The sequence below is a fragment of the Hordeum vulgare genome, chromosome 2H (genome assembly GCF_904849725.1).
Source record: "Hordeum vulgare subsp. vulgare chromosome 2H, MorexV3_pseudomolecules_assembly, whole genome shotgun sequence".
In the NCBI taxonomy this organism is placed as follows: Eukaryota; Viridiplantae; Streptophyta; class Magnoliopsida; order Poales; family Poaceae; genus Hordeum; species Hordeum vulgare.
Window position 1 is genome coordinate 555,652,960 of NC_058519.1, and position 21,600 is coordinate 555,674,559.

Here is a 21,600-nt window from a genome sequence, read left to right on the forward strand (position 1 = left end):
TCAAAATATTGCATTGCTCTCATTACCAAACATAGGATGTCAAATATTTAACCTGCAAACCAAAGCATGTTACAATATCTATGAAGAGTTGCATCTACTTCATTTCAATGCGATATTAATTAGGAGGTAGTAGCAAGCAACATTTACAAATAAAAGTTTTGCTGTGCGCCAAGGGCCTCTTCAAAATTTCGTTAAGCTGAATCTTATCGTACCTGCCGACACCTCCTTTTGGTCCTTTTCATCGGACTCCATCTGAGATGGCTACACGGCCGCCTGGGCGATCATCAAATCGACTCAAGTTATTAACAGCAAGCCTTTGTCTCCTCTCATCTCAACATATTGTGCATTCAAATTCACAAAATTATATTTCCAAAACATATCCTGAATATTTGATGATCTTGTACTAACTATATAGTATGATAGAATTACAAAAAGAAAAGTATGACGCCGATAGACTAACCAACCCGTTCTTGGCTAGTTCACTCTGTTTGCTCTACACCGCGGATTACATTTACATTCGCATAGTATCATGTCAAATGTATCACGAATTAACATCACAAAACTTCTCTTGAAAAATATGAGGTCATGCAGGATGCAACCAACCTTGGGTCATCAGGGAAATCGAGCAAGATGTGTTATCCGCGGCCATGTCCTTGGCCAGCCTCCTCTGTTGCTCTGTTCTAGCCCAATCATCAGTTAACTCCAACCACACCAACCCTCTTGAATTCCAACTCTGATCCACCACCATGGGTCACTGTCAGCGGCTACTCGCAGTGTGCTGACACAAAACCCGCCGCTGTCGTAGGAATCTCCTAGCTGCACTCAATAAAAAATCAAGTGTGTCGAACAGGCACACAAATACCTTTAAAGTAATTTCCTTGTACAAATAGGCAAGTAGGAGAAACTTACGGGGAGCAGGTTGTACTGACCAACATCTAAAAACTGACATATCTTTGATGAAGCTACATAACTTTACATACATCTACTGACTTATTATCCTATGATCAAGTAACACTTTCCCTAGATGATTAACCCGGAATAGATGACAATAAATACGATCAGTGCCTGTACCAATAATCAGTACACATATCTAAACCATATCTCCCTGTACAAAATTGCCACAAGCAGAGTAAAGAACATCACACACAGCAGCAGGATATGATACAAATCCCCATCTTAACTGCTTCAAAATTTCTCTAGCTGAACCCATCGCATACATTGGAAAAGATGCTAAGTAACGTGTTCACACACTGACAATTATTCAAATCAGGGCAAAGATGAGTAGATCAATTGTAGCACCTTCAGATTTGGTAAATATTCTGTTGGTATATTCATCTAGTTCTGCTGCCTTGATCCAGAAAAAAGGGTAATCACACCTGACACGAGGGCATTAGCAGATGGGTGGACGCCTTAGGGATGTGTGGGGAGGGATACCTCAGTCGGAGAAGCAATAGCTTGCGGAACTGCCGAAAACGCGGGTGCAACAACGGAGCGTGGTGCCGAACTTACCATTGATAGATCACGGCCGCTTGACATGTCCGACCACATCCACCACGCCGACTTCAGATTACCACTGGAGCACCGGGGAGGAGGCTGGCAGGAGCTTCAGGAGGCCTTGTGTAGCAGGAGCTCGAGGAGGCCAGAAGCCTGAGGTGAGGTCGAATTGAACTTCCACCTCCACGGAGACCTCCGCGTGCACCAAAGGACACCGTTGTTGCAGACCTCCCCGAGGGCAGAGGCAGGAGGTGGCTTGCGGCTGCGCTGGAGGCAAACTCCGAGGGGGAGGCGTTGCACATCCAGCGCGGGAGCGACGGGGATGGGTTGCCCGCGGCCGGATCTCGCTGGATTCGAGCACGGACGACTCGTGCTGGTGGCCCTGGAGCTCCTGGTATCTTGAAGAGAGGGAGTTGTGAGGAAGAGAGAAGAAGAAGGGAGAGAAAGATGCGCTGCTCATCTGCTCGTCCGACAAGGGTCCGGTCACCGACTGCGACGCGAGGTGGAGGAGGTCCGGACGGCGCGGGCGGGAGTAGGAGGGAGCTCGGGGAAGTGGCTGCTCATCTGCTCGTCCGGCAAGGGTCCGGTCACCGACTGCGACGCGAGGTGGAGGAGGTCCGGCCGGCATGGTCGGGAGTAGGAGGGAGCTCGGGGAAGTGGCGACGAGCGTGGTTCTGGCTGGATCAATCTCGGATGGGTTTTCCAGGGCCACATCTGGGTCTCAACGGGCCATGGACTCGCCCCGAAGCAGCTGTGTGAAACATTTTTTAACTTATTTACTGGACTGTGGGTTTATTCAGCCAAACGACAGGGACTTTTTTTTAAAATGTCATGATGGAAATTCCGACAAAAGCAATAGCCGCTTTATTATTATTAGGTAAAGATTTATTTTGCAACGGTGGGAGTATTTTAAGAACGGAGCAAGTATATTCGTTTGAGACAACTCTTGTACGTACTTGCTTTTGAAGCAATGGTGAAACACCTGCCTGAATAAATTGATTGTTGAAGTCAGTGAAGACATAATTGTACCTCTAGCACACCTGGATTGGATATACTGTTACAGTCTTCTGTTTCAGTGAGCACACCTGGATAGACCAACACCTAATCAAGTCAACAAATTTCCACCAGACATACATATAACATCTGGGTGAACTCACTCAGGACAACAAAAATATTTCACCACACCCAAGATAAACTGTGATAACATACACATGTTACAGAGATGAGTCAATTGCACGACGATCATTATCTGCTAGGGCTCAGTTCTTATCTTCAAGGGCAAAACGCGGAATACATGGCCGCAATCTCATTTGCTCCAACTGACATTCTTCAATCATCTTTCATGTCAAAATCATCAGTGAAGGCATGCATTCTTGACAGGAATCGTGTAATTGAAGTGGCCTCATGATGAAGCAGCCTAGCACATTTACCCCTCCTAACCCTGAGACAAATAATATCAAAACAATACATGCCTCCTCTTTCAGTATTTCATTTATTATTCAGTCCCTCTCTTTAGCACTTCTCCTGTCCTTTCTCTTTTGTTCTCGTGTACCTGAAAATAGAAGACGGTACTTATAAGGTGGGTGTGCTCTGCCTGTACAATGATTATGTACTGTTTTTCATCACAAGTATAGTTAAGGGGATATTTGAAATATAGAACACTTAATCAGAGACATGTTACATCCAATATTCATCTGACTGCAAGTAATAAGTAAATACAATAAAAAGATGATAGAAGTTTACTTTTCTTCTCTTCGTGTTTCTTTCGCCTCCAATTCTCAGCAAGTCTTCTCTTCTCCCTTTGCTTGTCCATGTTCACACAAATCTGACAGAATAAAATCAGAAGCAATTAATATATGAACTACATATACACAAACAAAAGCAACTCATGTATCAACTACATACACAAGATGCAAACTTGATTCTGGTTACGAATAACGTAAATAGTCTAGAAACCTAACCTCTTGCCCAGAATCTTGAAGAGCTTGCAACGGTTCCACACGATCCTGGCCAATAATAACAAATCGCGACCCTTTATTATCGTCATTACTGCTATTATTGTTTACATTCCTCTTGGACAACTCTTCTAGTTGCTTTTGAAGCAATGGTGATATACCCGCCTGAATAAATTGATTATTTAAATGAGTGAACACATAATAGACACTAGTCAGGTTAGGATACCATAATCGACCATAACATTTACTCCATGACAGAAAACTAACCCCAGCCAAATAGCGGCGTGAGAATGTCTTAGGCTGCAAGGGATGTTGCAAGAGTGCATTCAAATCCTGTGATTCAAAGAAAAATATGTTTACATACGGGCCAGATAGGTAAAGATTGTAAAAATCATGAACACCTACAAATAGATTAGTTTACCAATATTTAACCCTGCTATATAACCCTAATATAATCATATCTTAATCATTCAAACCTGTTGAAGTTTCTGGAGTTGTGCCGAAGCAGCCTTTCGTTGCTTGTGGCCCCGTACACGTTCTTCCTCACTGTCACTAGCCTCCAATATCAAACCCATGGATTCAGCATTCCTCTGAAGCCAGGATTTGTTAGCATTTTCCTGAAAAGCAGAGGAAAATCAGAGCGTAGACAACCATAACCTAACATTAATCAGAGGCCAGTGGTTAATCCATACGTGTTGGAGATGACCAAAGAATATGATTGAAAATATAACAAACCCCTTGCCTTTGAATTTTTACTTGATATCTTGTCAATCTGCCGAGCAAGGGAGAGCCTATTCATTATTGCAGGCATGTATGCCTGATCAACAGGAAACTGCTGCAGGTTCTCCTGTGATTTTCAATCAATGGTTATAGTCAGATTAATCCGTGAAAGAACCATTGTAAAATTATGCACCACGTTGAGTGGTTGAGACTTGAGAGCGATGGAAGTGCAGTTGTAGCAACAGGTGCAAAATAGAAGAGAACAAGTATGAAAATAATATAACGAAAACGGCAGCCAAAATATTCAGTTACGACCAGCCATGAGAGATTGAATATGCCGCGTATGCAGTAATATTTAATGTATGAAAACATATGAAATAAATCACCTTTGAAAATGACTTGCAAAGAGAGTAAAACTTGGCTTTGTCAGCAGGGGAGATTAATGCAATACTGCAGCCAGTCAATGATTTACGCGCTGTCCTTCCACTCCTGTGGATATAAACCTACGGGGACAAACAAGAATTTCAATAACTCTAGTCAGCTTGGTCTATATCTAGGCAAGCATAGGTTTGAGAAATACAAAGAGCACTTACATCACTTGAGTGTGGTAGTTGATAATGGATAACAGTTCGAACATTATCAAAGTCCATGCCCCTTGCAAAACCATCAGTCGCGACCAAAACAGAGTTCTCACCTTCACGGAAACGATCCACAGCCTGAATGAACACAGGAAAAGCTCAACGCTTTATGTTACAGAAGGCAAAGCTAAACAAGGATATATGAGAAGTGCTTAACTTCATTTGGACATAACCGGTCATATGGGTCAATGTAAAATAAGCAAGAACAAAAAAAACTACAGTGCAGAAGGTAGATCATATATCATCATAGAACTTGAAACGAAAAGTAAAGCATCCTCTTATCCCATTAGTTGTACTAACTACCGCGGAATCAAGCTGATGAGCCATACTATGAAGCTATGGGAGAGAGTCATTGAACACCGCTTAAGAAGGTTGACAAGCGTGACCAAAAACCAATTTGGTTTCATGCCTGGGAGGTCTACCATGGAAGCCATCTTCTTGGTACGACAGCTGATGGAGAGATACAGGGAGCAAAAGAAGGACCTTCATATGGTGTTCATTGATTTGGAGAAGGCCTATGATAAGATACCTCGGAATGTCATTTGGTGGGCCTTGGAGAAACACAAAATCCCAATAAAGTACATTACCCTCATCAAGGATATGTATGATAATGTTGTGACAAGTGTTCGAACAAGTGATGGCGACACCGATGACTTTCCGATTAGAATAGGGCTACACCAAGGGTCAGCTTTGAGCCCTTATCTTTTTGATTTGGTGATGGATGAGGTCACAAGGGATATACAAGGAGATATCCCATGGTGTATGCTCTTTGCGGATGATGTGGTGCTAGTCGATGATAGCCGAACGGTGGTTAATAGAAAGTTAGAGTTATGGAGGCGGACTCTAGAATCGAAAGGTTTTAGGCTTAGTAGAACTAAAACTGAATACATGAGGTGCAGTTTTAATGCTACTAGGCACGAGGATGGAGAGGTTAGCCTTGGTGGGCAGGTGGTACCGGAGAGAGACACGTTTCGATATTTGGGGTCCATGTTGCAGAAGGATGGCGATATCGATGAAGACGTGGGCCACCAAATCAAGGCTGGGTGGATGAAGTGGCGCCAAGCTTCTGGCGTACTCTGTGACAAGAGAGTGCCACGAAAGCTAAAAGGCAGGTTTTATAGGACAGCTATCCGACCTGCAATGTTGTATGGCGCGGAGTGTTGGCCAACCAAGAGACGACATATCCAACAGTTAGGTGTAGCATAGATGCGCATGTTGAGATGGATATGTGGCCACACAAGGAAGGATCGGGTATGGAATGACGATATACGAGAGAGACTTGGGGTAGCACCGATTGAAGAGAAGCTGGTCCAGCATCGTCTCAGATTGTTTAGACATATTCAACGGAGGCCACCGGAAGCGCTGGTGCATAGCGGACGGATAAAGCGTGCTGAGAATGTTAAGAGGGGTCGTGGTAGACCAAACTTGACACGGGAGGAGTCCGTTAAGAGAGACCTGAAGGTTTGGAATATCGACAAAGACTTAGCCATGGACAGGGGTGCGTGGAAGTTAGCTATCCACGTTCCAGAGCCATGACTTGGCTTCGAGATCTTATGGGTTTCAACTCTAGCCTACCCCAACTTGTTTGGGACTGAAAGGCTTGGTTGTTGTTGTTGTTGTTGTTGTTGTTGTTGTTGTATTAGTGCATTACTTACTGTTAGCAACATCCAAAGATGAGAGTGCATGTCCCAATAAAGGCATAACTTTCATGTGTAACGGATTGTGCGGGTTACAGGAATTCTGGCAATAACCATTTAAGTATAAAAGCTTATGGATTACAGATAAAATCTAAACTGAATGAAAATTCCAAAAGCTTAGCAAATGTTAAATGTGAGTATTGTATATAGTTTATGGGAGAAAATCACCTTCATGCGAGCCCTTTGTTGCATTTGAGCATGATTTGTCAAGACATTTATTCCAAGAGTGCGTAATAAGGAAGAAATGTGACGCAGTGCAGAAATAGATGTGCAAAATACTATCGTGCGGCCTTGCCCATGAACGCTCAATATATAATAAAGGTTGGCATCCTTATCATCATCACTACACCTGCAAAACAAGCAATGATTTTTCAGTGTCAAACTGTCTATTATAAAAAAAATCATAAAGTACAAGCCAAAAATAAATAAAAATTAGTGGCCATAATAACAGAAGTACAAAAAGAAGAGAAGGCATACTCGATGAATGATTCTTCAAGTTTTTCAGGCAAGATCGAAGCATTTGTCAAATCCACTATTTCTGCATTAGGTTTCATACCAGCCTGCTTCGAAAGTTCTTCAATAGAACTAAGATCTTCAGCCGTCGATGCCTTTGAAGTAGAAAGCCCACGCTTCAACTTCTTGCGAAAATTAGCTGAAAGCGCAAGCGTTGCTGAGAAGACAAAGGTTTGCCTCTTCTTTATTTGCAAATTTGCCACTGTTTCACAGCTTGACGTGGCTTTTACAGTTTGCTCATCAGAACTATTGGATAATGGAAGCATCTCAATGATAGATTGAACCTCTTTAAAATGACCCCGCTCTATCATTCTATCAGCCTCGTCCAACACAAAGAATGACAATGAATGCAGCTGAGTGATAAAAACAGAATATTGTGACAGTTAGCACCATGTCTTCAACATAAAATAACCACAAAATGACAACTGCAATAAGTAGAATATGCCAAATTTATACTCATTCTCTCTTCTGAAATATAAAATGAGTTCAGTTAACTATTGGGTTCATTTGCCCAGAAGTCCAAAATAGCAGTAATAACCATCAGATATAGGTTAGGTTCAACCAGAGATCACTGGGTTCCATCAAATAAAAAAACGATCTTGGGGGCGGGGGGTGGGGGCTGTAAACCAGGATTCTCCAGACTAAAGTTGGCAGCCTGGCTTCCTGTTTGCAGTTTGTACAAACAGAAAAAAGTTGAATCCATTAAGGGTACCATTTTCTTCTAGTTTGCAGTGATGGGAATCTTCCAACTGCGATGTGGTAATAAAACTTTGTACATGGAAGTTGGCCATTTGTTATCACTCATGCAAAGCAATCAATTTCAGATGAGCTTATGATTGATGATAATATCTAATTTATTATTCTCTATGCTGCATTCCCAGGGGTATGAATGTTGTATGTTGATGATACACTGAAATGACAAAATGCACACTGACAATTTGACATATGCTTTCAGACTTTCACATACTAACCTCAACTAGGTGCTGATTGCCTGATGACATTAGCTCCCATAATCTTCCTGGAGTTCCAACAACAATTTCAGGCTTCTTTTTCAAAAGTCGTTCTTGCTTTTCCATGGATAAACCACCAACAATAGGAACAACATGAATTCCTAAGAACTTAGCTGCTTCTTTTAGATGATCACAGACCTGTAAATAAGAATCATAACATGTGAATGAGCGTGACGCATAGTACCTCATATTTGAATACAGGTGACATGTTGCACAGAAGAAATCACAGGACCTACGATATTCAGAATTCAAACTGAATAAGCTAGGGAAAGTTGAACCCAGTTAGGCGCCAAGGGCAATAGGATGGAGAGTGTAGATTTATAGCTACAGTGCTACAGCATCATCAAATATTTAAATCCCATGCCAAACGTAAATCATACTACGTTAGGTCATTCTTATACCTGTTTGGCGAGTTCTCTGGTGGGTGTCAAAATAAGTGCTCTGAGTGGACCTCCTGTAGAACTTCCCTCCGCCTCTTTTTCATCTTCTACATGTAATCTGGTGGTCTTCTCTCGTTCTTCAAGAAGGCGCTGCAAAATAGGGAGACCAAAAGCAAGTGTCTTGCCAGAACCTGTCTCAGCTGCTCCAATAACATCCTGTTGCAGTGTAAAAAATTATACAAGAGCATAGTTAAAAGACGTAAGGCTTCATCTGGAGCAATTTAAAAAACTTCCGATTAATAACTAGTTAACTAAGAGGGACAAAAAATAGCACCATCAGTATAATACAATGCAATAATATATCCAATAAGCAACTTATGAAAGCAACAAGCATAAGAACAATACCACGTTTTCGGTAAAGAATAGTGTCACCATTTTCATGTAGAAAAAGCTAATGGCCAGTGGCCTATGAGTTAACATTGACAAACCTTGCCTTGATGAGCCCCTGCAGGAATGCAAGCCTTCTGTATAGGTGTTGGTTCATTGAACCCAAGCCTGTGCATTGCCTTGATAAGAAGGGGGTGCAATCTTAGCTCTAGCCACGCATAAAGTTCATCCTCACCCAATTTCACCTCATCTTTGTTGTCTTCTTCCACATTTTCAATGTCATCTTGCATATCTGGAAGCACACAACAGTGTTATTAACGTATAAATTTGGCAAACCACAACCAACAGAAGCACAAAGTAAAGAATGCAAAACTACAGTCTAAGAAGTAAGAGCTACAAAAGCAAATGATCCAAAGCCACAAGCTGAAAATGAGAAACTAAGCACCTTCCACATTGTCATCGGCAACGCCCTCCTTGCTCTCTGAATCGTTATCCTTCACCTTCCTCTTCTTTTTGTTCCTCTTCTTCCTCTTCCCCTTCTTCTCACCCTTCTCACCCTCCTCCTCGCTCTCAGCTACCGAACCACCTGCACAATCGCCGTCACCATCGCCGCCGACATCAGCATCCAAGCGTTTGGCATCCCCTCGCTTGCGTTTCTTTTTCTTCTTCTTGTTCTTCTGGTCATTCCACGCTTTCTTCTCAGTTGCTCCCACGTCCTCCAAGCCGCTCCCGAAGATCCCGAAATCGGCCCCGTCGATCTCCTCCAGCTCCAGGAACCCTGCGCCGAATCCCCAGCAACGTCAGTAACCAGAGAGACTAACCAAACCAAGGTGGAGCCCAGTACTGGAAAGTCAGTTCGTTACCTCCTTCCTTGCCGCCGGCGAGGACAAGGAAGGGGTCCTCGACCATGGTGGCGCCAGAGGGGGAGGGGGCGGCAGTGGCGGCGGCGGCGGCTTTCTTCGGTTTCTTCCTGCGACCTTTCTTATTTTTCTTAGGCCTTTGGATGGCCTCCTGCGGCGGTGTGGGCGGGTCTGACGATGACTGCTCCGGTGCGTCGGCCATCGGAAACCGAGGGCGGCGGGAGGAGGAGGCGGTGGCGCTGGCGGCGACGGCAGAAGGGAAGGAAGAGGTGAGGGTTTGGGTATGCACTTCTATTTTTGGAGGTTGGGTTTTGGTTTGGACTAATCTTATGATTGGGCCTTTGAGCTGACTATACTGACGGGCTGGGCCAACTTTTCTACTAGGCTTCGTGTTGGGCCCTCTTCAGTTTACCCTCGTTCTCCCCGGCTAATTCGGCGCTTAAAATCCCTTCAAAAAAAACATCGGCTCTTAAACGTACGCGTGCATGTTAGAACATCTCCGGCAGTTCGCCCCTAAGGAAAAATTTAGCATGGGGCTGGGTTTCCAACCGGCCCCCTAAAGTCGCCCTCGAGCGTCGATCTCGGCGTAAATTGGAGCATTTTCGATGTAAATTGGGTCACTTTTATTATAAAAATTAAACCAATTTTGGTTCATATTCGACGTGTTTGGCGCAAATTTAACATATGCTTACTTTTTTAACATAGGTTATCATAGAAATTAATACAAATCAAAATAGTTCAACAAATAAAAACTCATATTTCATCACACATCGAGTTAGGCGTTGTCCTTGAACCTTCATACGTGCTATGCACTCAGGGCCGGCCCTGTGTTTCGGGAGGCCCAAGGCGAACTTGAGGACATGTGTCCCTATATCCTAAGACCATGTATATATCTCTCCTTAATAATAAAGCAAATACGGTTTCTGGTCGTCCGTCATTTAAATTGCCTTCATAGTTGGCTAAAATTACCCACCAATGTTACTCGTAAGTTAAAAAAAGTTTGTTTTTTGGATTTCAGAAGTCGACGCCGTTCTTTGTTATTATACCATCCGATACATTATGAAAACATCAATCGAAGCACGATGGCAAACGGTTAAGTCTCTAGACTCGAGACCACGGTTCGATCCTTGGTTCTCACATGTTTTCTCTCCTTTTTCTTTACCTCTCTGAAGCATGGGCCGACCCATGTGCAGGTAGGGCGTCCCTGTTTTGTATTTTTTTCTTTTTTTTCATTTTTGTTTTTTCTTCCCTAAATTAATCCCAGATTTCAAAAGAACAAAGTATCAAAATTTATGAGTATAAAAAATGTAGGAAAAAGCAAAAACTGTTTGTGTATTCGATAAATATATTCAAAAAGTCATAAAATATTCATGAGTTCGAAAATTGCTCACATATATTATAAAACAAATATGTAGGAAAGAGCAAAAACTGTTTGTGTATTCGACAAATATATTCAAAAGTTATAAAATATTCATGAGTTCGAAAATTGCTCACATATATTATAAAAAAAATCATGATTTCACATAAATTGTAATGAAATACTAAATGATCATGATTTTTGTAAAAAATTATCCGGTAATCAAAACATATGCATGAATTTGAATAGATTGCCCATCATCTTTTAGAAAATCTTCATAAAAATTAATACACATTCATAAATAATGAACAAAACGAATTGTCGCTTATGTAAAGGTTTTATTAAGAGATCTGTAAAGGTCATTTCATGATTTTATTTAGACCCTTGCATAACAAAAAGTTGTGAGTTTGAAAAAAAGTAGGGAAATGATAAACCATTTGTGAATTCAGAAAAATATTCGGAAAATCATAAAAAGTTCATGAGTTCAGAAATTGCTCACACATTATAAAAAATTCACAATTTCAAATAATTTTTCAAGAAGTAAGAAATGAAAAATGATCCGGTATTCAAAGCATATTCAGGAATTTGAAAAACATCTCCATCTATTTTTAGAAAATGTTCGAAAAATTAAAACACATCCGTAAATAATGAACAAAACTAAATGTCGCTTACATAAAGGTTTTATTACGAAATCTGTGGAGGTCGTTTTATGAACTTTTTTAGTCCCTCGCGTTAGGCAAAAAATGGTTTTTGTGTTTTGTACAACGCTGAGCCCAACCAAATTGACACAACTTTTTATGGGTTAGTTTTGTACACAATTATGCTTATTTCCGTACCAGAATACTGGTTATGGTAAGCACCGCTACGCTAAGTTAAGTCGAGGCACATCATTCATCAGTATAGCTCAGACACAAAGTCCGTAAATGCAGTTTGCTCAGCCATGAAATATTATGTTGTGACGCCTTAAGAAATCAAGTCGCGATGAGCATCATATTTTTTGTTTATGAAATCATACTTTTTTATATCTATCACACCTGCATAATCTAATAGTTTTTCCCGTTGCAACGCACATGCATATTTGCTATGTATGTCAAAAAACCCTTCAATGGTTAAATTTTTAGATCACTTATAATATTGATTCGCTTTTAGGGTTAATATCCTAAAATTAGGAAGAGAAGAGTACACAAAGAATTAGAAATCTATACATACGATGATTTCTATACATCGGATGATTGGAATCCTAAACGTGTAGTACATAGAATGACAAAACATTAGGATACAAGCTAAAGAATAAAAAGCTTCTAAAACTGTGCTTTTGGGGAATCGGAGATGGATCGGGATTCAGAAAGTACATCGATGGATTCGTGGATACATATACATACCACGGTGCACTCACGGCTCACATACGTATACGTATTGCTGCCTTGTCGGATGTCGAATGGCCCCACGGCGCGCGCAGCAGCGGTAGCCGAGGCATCGAGTGACACGTCTTTGCCGGAGTTTCAAAGACGAACAGACAGCGAATTAGTAACAAAGGCGCAAGACGAGATCTTTGATTAATCTGTTTCGAAGCAGAACGAGCGCCGTGCCTTGCGTCTGGCAAGAGGTGACGCTTCGCATCGCTAGCTATCTATCTCAGAGTCGGCCCATCCCATTTCTTTTTTCATGTATATTTTTTTCAAAATAATTTTTTGGCTATACTATATATGTATCCTACATCATGGGCCCCTTCCTGGCGTGGGCCCTAGGCCGTCGCCTCACCCGCCATACACCAGGGCCGTCACTGTATGCACTTATGGGTCACAGATATCCTAACGCATATTGAGGAAGGCAGTCCAGGTTGTCGGTAGCTGGTGATCAACTTGGGCAAGAGGACCCTGCATGTAATATAGTTCAGTGTCAAACACCGACTCTTCCTACTCGCTTTCAATGATCATGTGTGCAAGATGACACAGCAAATCATGACTCCCCACATTTGATCTTTCGACCAGGTCCGAGCGGCGTATCGGACAACAGCAAGTCGAGATTGAAGCCCACCAAATGCCCGCTCGACATCCTTCCTACAAACCTCTTGACACTTGGCAAGTAGGAGTTCTTGCCTCTTGACACAGGGTTTGAGATAGTCTTCACAAATATGGACCATCTCGGATGGATGTCATCTGCTAAGTAGTATCCCTTGTTGTAGTGGCGCCCATTGACCGTAAAGTTCACCGCAGGAGCATCACCTTCAACAAGCCTGGCAAAGACATCCGACCAATGTAGTACGTTGATGTCATTACGAGTTCCTGGCATACCAAAGAAGTAGTGCAAACTCCAGAGGTCAAATGTGGTCACTGCCTCAAATACCACACTACAGCCGTCTTTGGCACCTTTGCACATCCTCTGCCAAAAAAATGGACAATTTTTTCATTTTCAGTGCATGTAGTCGATACTTCCAAGCATCCCATGAAATCATCTTGTTGCATTATGTGCTAGGACCCGAGCAGTATCTTCAACATTGGGTGATCGCAAGTATTGAGGTCCAAACACTGCCACCATAGCCCTACAGAACTTGTACAAACACTCAATGATGGTGGACTCGGCCCTACTTCCATAGTCTTCGGCGTAGAGCAAGCAATAGCCTTCCAGACGATGCCTCTGCTTTGCCTTCAGCCGGCCCGACGGCGAGCGACCTTGTCGTGGCTTTGCCTTGCTCACTCAATGATGGTGGACTCGGCCCTGCTTCCATAGTCTTCCAGTATATCATCGGGAGCTTCTGCAAGCATCCTCATAGCTGTCGTGCACTTCTGGGGTGAGGTGAATCCAAGTGTGCCGGTGCAATCCTTCTTGCACTTGAAGTAGCTGTCGAACTCCCCCATGGAATTCACAATCATGGGGAAGAGCTTCCGACTCATCTTATAACAGCGCTGAAATACTTTCTCGATGTCCAGTGGAGCGTCAGCGAAGTAATTGGCGTAGAGCAAGCAATAGCCTTCCAGGCGATGCCTGTGCTTTGCCTTCAGTCGGCCCGGTGCCGAGCGACCTTGCCGTGGCTTTGCCTTGCTCACGAACAGGCCGACCAGAGCGGCGAGGACCATGAGGTGCTCTTCGTCCTGGGCGTCGGTATCGGCTTCCTCCTCCAGCAGCGTCGCGAACGCCTCCTCATCGTTGGAGTCCATTGTCGAGACAAATTGCTGAACATCTGGCGGGCATGATAGGCGTGCAGCCGCTCATATCCCCGTTTGTGTGGTCGGAGCGCCGCCAAAGCTCGCCCAAAAGCATGGGGGACGATGCCGCAGCGAACTCTCTCTCTCTATCGGTGGGGAGATGGCCTTTCGAGCAGCGGTAGGCAGGTGGGCGGCGCCGGGATCGGCATGGCCGCGAAAGGCGTAGTGCGCACATGGGGTGAATCTGGAGGTGAAAAAAACGTTTTTTGCGTGACAATGGTGGCCCACACGTTGTTTTCTATTCCGCCGGAGCCCCCGAGCGCTCCTAGCACATTGGGTTCTGCCTAGGATCGTCGGGCCAAAAAATGGGTCGAACCGGCGGAAATCGGCGTCCTTGGGGCGCGACTAGGGGGATTTTTCGGTGTCGGCGGAAAAAACGCCTTGAGGGCCTCTTGGGGACGCGGCTGGAGATGCTCTAACCCTTCTGTTTTGGGATATTTCTCGCCGTTTTTTATTGTTTTTTTATTACAACTAGTTTTTTCTACGTGTTTGTTTGACCAGTTTTTCATTTCTTTTTTTCTTTATCTTTTAACTTTCAAAAACATATTTAAATTTCGTGAAAAAATTGAATTCATGAAAAAAATCACCCACAAAAAATTGTGATTCATAATATTTTAAAATTTTGCTGACTTTTTCCAAATTCAGAATCTTTTTCAAACCCATGAACTTCTATTTGAACTTGTGGACTTTTTTCAAAACCATGAAGTTCATTCATACGCGAAGCAATCTTTAAATTCACAAAAAAAATAATTTCACAATATTTTTCAAATTGTTACATTTTTACGATCCGTGAACTTTTTTTAAAAAAAAAGATCCAAGAATGTTTTCAAAATTCATGAAGTTTTTCTAAATTGGTGATATTTCTTCATATTGACGAACTTATTTCAAACTAGTAAACTTGTACATGGAATGCATGTCTCTTCAAAATAAGTCTTAATTTTTATAAGAAAAACAATTTTCACATAGAATAAGTTTTAATACATGGAGCTTACAATTTCTCTTTAGAATAGGCTCGAAATTTAGCATTTCAATATAACCAGATATATCACAACATTTGATTCCCCTTTTAAAGAAGGATGGTTGGATGAGTTTTTACACAAGTATAATGAATCACAAATACGGATCCATCTCTGTGTATGCCCATCGGTTACTTAATCATATCCAATACAACAACTTTAGAGTAAAACTTTGTAGCAACATGCTAAAGTCACATATACTATTCAATGCACTGCTCGACTAACATAAATTCAGTGAAAACACATTATAAATCAAATAGAACTGAAGCTATGTAAGAAGACCATTTACTTTTTTTGCTCAAGAACAGTTTCAGAAATCACATTAAACCGCCTAAAAAAGTCAGTGTTGGCAAACTTGCTTCTACACCGCAAGGAGAAAAATAATTGAATAAGATCTCAATTTTTCCTTCTCTTGCAATAGACACTCAACTTTATATTTGTGCCTACCCCATACATCAACATCACATGAAAAATAATGGTTTACATAGTCACTTATCTTATACATATTTTTAGTACATATCCTCTTCAATATCACAGGATATTAGTATTGCACTCACTCTCAACAGCTACAGTTGATGCATCGTATCTACAAAGAAACAACAAATAATAAAGGTGTGAAATTGCATAGTAAGGTCAGCACAAAGAAGCAACATAGATGGTAATAGGGAAATCAATTGTTAATAACATTTCATGTGAAATATGTGTAGTGTGAGTAGTCTCTTCCACCTTGGCCTATGCCAAGTGACAGCCTTTCTCACTTATATGGCATGGCAAAGCGTGCACCGTCGCACTAATAATGAATGAAGCAATATATTAATGTGGATTAAAAAATCCAATTTAATACTCCCTTTGTCCCAAAATATGTGTGTTAACTCTAATACAAAGGTGAGACACTTAATTTTGGGTACGATGAAGTAGAGTATAGTGTGCACCACATTACTCCATGGCTATTATGAAATGAACAAGTGAGAAGGGCCATTGACTATATCACTCCCGTTATGGACATGAAGGTCCTGCAGATTGGCCTTCCTTATCCTGTTTCCGAATCGAGAATATGTGAGTAAACTTTATAACCTCTTTCGTTCACAAAGTTCTTCCCTTAAACAAAAATCATCCAAGAGTTCTTCATTATACTAAAAAGGAAAATTAGGATTTAAGTTAAAGAGTGAAACTAAGCTTTTAATATGGTGACAACTTTCATCCCAGCTATGATAATAACATTACACAGCCAACAACTCGTGGCATTACTAAACTTCAAATTAAGAAATAATCATACAGAGGGAAGAACCCAATAATTGTTTGTTGGCACTGAGATCATCATAATTAGTACCAATGTCAAGGAACAAAAAAAACTTAACCATAGGACTACCTGATGGCTTGGGCAGACGACCTCTCCCACTTTATCCTCGACAAATCAATGATCACTACAATATGATGTCTAACCATAGTTATATATAATTACTTCCTGATTGGCTAATAAAATAGGAGAAACTATAGTTGGCACTATCCTGAGAATTCATTATAAACTAAAAATTATTCAAGCAAAAAAGATGTGCTGCACACATGGATATAATTAGTTGTCAACTTTTATTTTATTGAAGTTATAGAAACTGATCAAGCAATTCATATGAGCACATTATAGTCTAGCTTATTAATTCACTAACTCATAAATATTTTGATCATGTATAGAGCCTTTTTTATGTCAAGATTGAAAATGATATAAATACATAAATTTTACTGCACATGAGAAGTTCCATGTATGTCCATGGGACTTGGCGCATATAGATACTTGTGTAATAGTTTTGTAACTGAAATGTTAGAAAGCAACAGAAATCATGACCAATACATCAAGAAAATTGCAAAAAGGGGAACAAGAAAACACCAAATTTTACAATATAGAATGGACACCCACACTTATCTAAATACAAATATGTCATGATATTACTATGCAAGAATGATTCATCTTGTAAAATATTGTGGTTACACCAAAAAAATGTATAGAAGAATAGTTGGTATCTAATCCTTATTTGAGTTGTCATATTGTGATGAACCAATCTAACAACATCAAGATAAAGAAAGAGGAGATGGGCTTACCTGGCTTAGTATGCCGCAACTTAGGTGTCAGGGAGGGTGTCGGCGGTTCCCAACGGGATTGGCTGAGACACTATGTAAGAAAATAAAAGGTATATTAACTTCATAGGTAAGATGCACGTGCAACACGTGTGTAATCGAATGAATTTCCTCATTCATCATGTTGCCAACCGATGTGGGATGAAAACAATGGATATGTAGAACCACATTGTATGACACATGCATGTGCTCATTCTTGGACAAGGTATTCATCTTCCTTTCAGCAAATACACAAGTAATATTACAACACATATAACACATTTATACTTGTACATTATTGACATTACACACTTAGAAGCAGCATATCACATAAACCTTACATCTACATTGTCAACCACATGTACATATGAAACCTCATGAACTACCCAACGTAGTATGTCCACACGAAAAGAATATGCTAAGCCTAGTTAGAAAAGAGATCGAGAAAGATGAAAAACATGGAACCCATGGTAGGGTCAGAGAATAGAGAAAGCAAAGATGAACCAGTCGTGGTAGAAGAGCAACATGAAGACAGATTGATGGATGATGTAGAACTTGATTTAATACTCTCTCCACATTGTGCAAAGCAATAGTTCCAGTAGTCAGAAGTTATGTGTGCAAATGCTCTATATCACCCCAAATGGGACATAGATAAGAGGAACATCTTAAACATGTAGGTGTAAGGTTAATTTAGAACATATTAGACCGGAAGCAGAAAGAGTGTTGCAATTCAGCATAACAGAGTGGACAACATGGTCATATCAGTATAAAAAAACACAAATTTTACTAAGTCAAGACTTTAACAATGATATGCGCTAAAGGGTTACCCAAATATGTCCCATGTTAAAAAAATCAGAGAATCCAAACTTGAAAGGACATCTTGAATTTTAAGTTATGTGATCTCGTAATTATGTAACAAGCAAAATATTGATGTGTAAATAATTTCATATGCTTACTTCTTATACCTAGATGGATGGAACGATAGTAGCTACATGATAAGTTTGGACTACACCGATTTTGTATGATATCTAAAGCATATGTTTCCATCAGCATAAACCACAAACCATAAGAAAAATGACAGTGAAAAAATAAACGGAAGAGTATGAGATTAGCATATTTTCTTTTGAATTTCTATCAACATATAAGAGAAAAAGCAAGAGCTTTATCAATTTAAAATCATGAGCAACACATGTACTCAAAATATGATGCAAAGGATGTAGTATCCTTGCTCGAGGTAATCACCAAGTATGTATTAACATCACAAAATCAATATCAAACCTTCACAAAGAATGCATTAGACATGCGAATGGTGTCAACATCATAATAATGATTGGTGCATCATATCTGGTGGACCATAAAAATGGACGTACCTGGTGACATGACTATTGGTGTTTTAGACGGAGTTTCATTTCCATTGTGAAATGCAGATGCAACTTACTTACGATTTGAGACTTTATGCCACATTTTTTATATCTCATCTCTTTTTCATGCATACCTCTCCCTTTTCCCTTTGTCTCTTTAATTCTTTCGGATCCGCCCTTTGTCTTGCAAATGACATCTTTAGTATGTCAAAGCATGATGTACACAAGATTGGTTATATATTTACACGAATTATCGTTGTTCGTTAGGTCCTAAAATGGTGTATGAAACCCATTACTTGAGAGGTTTCCATAGGCAGTTGTGAGTCAACAACAATTGACACAAAGCATCAACTTGCGATGACATATTAAATACAAAACCGGTGCTAAGATGCTTTATAATGTACACTCATTTGTCTACATGAATCCTCTACTATGATGTTAATAGTTTGTGATAAAATCAGATCCAAAGATCAATGCAGCATTAATGACTTAGTTTATATTTGGAAAGGGAAAAATGTTTCAATTCCATTATTATGTTAAGAAAAATACACTTTTTTGACAATAAGAGAAATACACTCTTGCATGCATCATCTACCGTACATCCCTCTCCTAGCTCCTTAAACGACCTGGGTGTAATCTGCAAATTTAGTAGGTTATAAACAGTCCGATCTCGATAGTGCAGAATCAGATCATCTTCGTGGAGGGGGGAAAGTGCTACCACGTACGGAATCGATAATGAAAGCAACAACTATATAATATAGTTGATACAATTAATGAAAAATGCCCCTAAATACTTAATTCAAACTTGGCGGAAGGCGAAAAAAAATACAAATGGAGGGTAGCGGAATCGAGGTACAGCCGCACAAACACCGCGTCGACCTCGGTCACACTCGATGATTACTATAAATCTAGACATGCCAGTTGAACCATACGTACAGAAATGAATGGCGAGAAACCAACAGGGTCAATGCGTATTAGATCAATGTAAAGTAAGCCGGATAAAATTATTCACATGAGAAAACTAAATTGCTGGAGTAAACAAAGAGGCTTCCTTACCAAGGAAAGGATTCCCTCCTCCTTGTCAGTTTGAAGGAAGATTGCCTTTGGGCAGGTTGAGGGCGGCTGGGCATGGAGACATGCGTAGTGGCTAGCATATGGGAACAACGCATGGAGGACGACTGTTAACTGGGCGGCAGAGACCGACTCCACATCTTGAAAAACGGGACAAAGCGCTGAGGGCCGAGACTCGGCGGTGTAGATAGGCGATGCGGCTAGCCCCTACTAGCGAGCCTTTGTTGCTGGCGCGTCACACCGGATGAATCTCCACCTCTGCATACATCGTTGACCCATTGGCCCAGTCGTGATGCATGATGTCTACTACACAACTTGTTCTTGTAGACTCGTGTTGGGCCTCCAAGCGCAGAGTTTTGTACGACATAGCAAATTTCTCTCAAGTGTATGACCTAAGGTTTATCAATCTATGGGAGGCGTAGGATGAAGATGGCCTCCCTCAAACAATACTGCAACCAAATAATAAAAAGTCTCATGTATCCCCAACACACCCAATATGATGGTAAATTGTGTATGTGCACTAGTTCGGCGAAGAGATGGTGATACAAGTGCAGTAATGATAGTAAATATAGTTTTTTGTAATATGGAAATATAAATATAGAAAGGTAGCAAGTAACAAAAGTGAGCATAAACGGTATTGCAGTGCTTCAAAATGAGGCCTAGGGTCCGTACTTCCGCTAGTGCAATCTCTCAACAATGCTAACATAGTTAGATCATATAACAATCCCTGAGCATGTGATGAAGAATCACTCCAAAGTTCCTATCTAGTGGACAACATAAGAAGAAATTCTTTGTAGGGTACGAAACCACCTCAAAGTTATTCTTTCCGATCAATCTTTCCAAGAGTTCGTACTAAGATAACAAGTTATCCTTTCTGATTGATCTATCAAGAGTTCGTACTAAAATAACACCATAACAAATTCCAATTCATAATACTCAATGCAACACAAAGAACTTCAAGGAGCACACCAAGATTTCTATCGGAGACCATAGTATGAAAACGTGCAATCAACCCCTATGCCTAGATTACCCCATTGACACCTCGGGAATCCGCGAGTTCATGCCACAACATATATCAAGTGAATCACTTGAGTACACCAATGTCACTACGGGTATCGGCATGCAAGACATATATTATGTGCTCTCGAACCTGAATATTGAATCCAACATAACGATATCTTAAAGTGAGAGACTCAATTCATCACAATAATAGCATGGGACAAACACCATATGATCCAACTATATTAACAAGGCCCGTGATATATCAAGATCATGACATCTCAAAAACACGAGAGAGAGAGAGAGATTGAATAGATAGCTACTGGTACAAACCCTCAGCCCCGGGGGTGGACTACTCCCTCCTCGTCATGGTGGCCACCGGGATGATGAAGATGGCCACACGAGATGATTTCCCCTCTCTGACAGGGTACTAGAATGTCTCGAGATTGGTTCTTCGTGGCTACACAGGCCTGTGGCAGGGAACATCTCGTCTCGGATTATTTCTGTAGGTTTCTATATTTATAGGATTTTTGGGCCTTCGAATCACTCCAAGATGGGCCACGAGGTGTCCACTAGACATCATCCCACGCTAGGGGGCTGGTGCGGCCTGGCGTCTAGTGGGCACCAGGGGGGCCCTCTGGTAGTTCTTTGCTTTAGTGTTTCTCTTTTCTTCCAAAAAAATCGCCAAAATGTCTTGTCCAATTCCGAGAAACTTTTATTTATGCACAAAAAAACAACACCATGATAGTTCTGCTAAAAACAGCGTCAGCCCGGGTTAGTTCTAAATAAATCATATAAAGTGCAACAAAACTACATAAAAGTATTGT

At 41.0% G+C, this 21,600-nt stretch overlaps 1 protein-coding gene across 1 annotated transcript; it reads right to left on the reverse strand.

The window, feature by feature from the left end:
- Positions 1–2,454: 2,454 nt before the first annotated feature.
- LOC123427218 (DEAD-box ATP-dependent RNA helicase 13) lies at positions 2,455–9,949 on the reverse strand. The gene is made up of 15 exons (XM_045111214.1): positions 9,658–9,949; positions 9,240–9,572; positions 8,896–9,086; positions 8,429–8,623; positions 7,989–8,165; positions 6,982–7,370; positions 6,673–6,853; positions 4,763–4,885; positions 4,556–4,672; positions 4,192–4,296; positions 3,926–4,066; positions 3,717–3,782; positions 3,456–3,614; positions 3,238–3,319; positions 2,455–3,046 (listed from the first exon to the last, which is right to left on the reverse strand). Exons 1-15 carry the CDS (start codon positions 9,854–9,856, stop codon positions 2,994–2,996), a joined length of 2,511 nt encoding a protein of 836 aa, XP_044967149.1. The 5' UTR covers positions 9,857–9,949; the 3' UTR covers positions 2,455–2,993.
- Positions 9,950–21,600: the final 11,651 nt, after the last annotated feature.

Bases quoted from the DNA above. Each gene is read 5' to 3' on its own strand.
- LOC123427218 (XM_045111214.1), bottom strand. From the start codon at position 9,856: ATGGCCGACGCACCGGAGCAGTCATCGTCAGACCCGCCCACACCGCCG. The intron at 4,886-6,672 runs GTGATTTTCTCC...GTGTTCATTCAG, and splicing joins AACAAAGGGCTCGCATGAAG to GCTGTGGATCGTTTCCGTGA. The intron at 4,673-4,762 runs GTAAGTGCTCTT...TTGTCCCCGTAG, and splicing joins AACTACCACACTCAAGTGAT to GTTTATATCCACAGGAGTGG.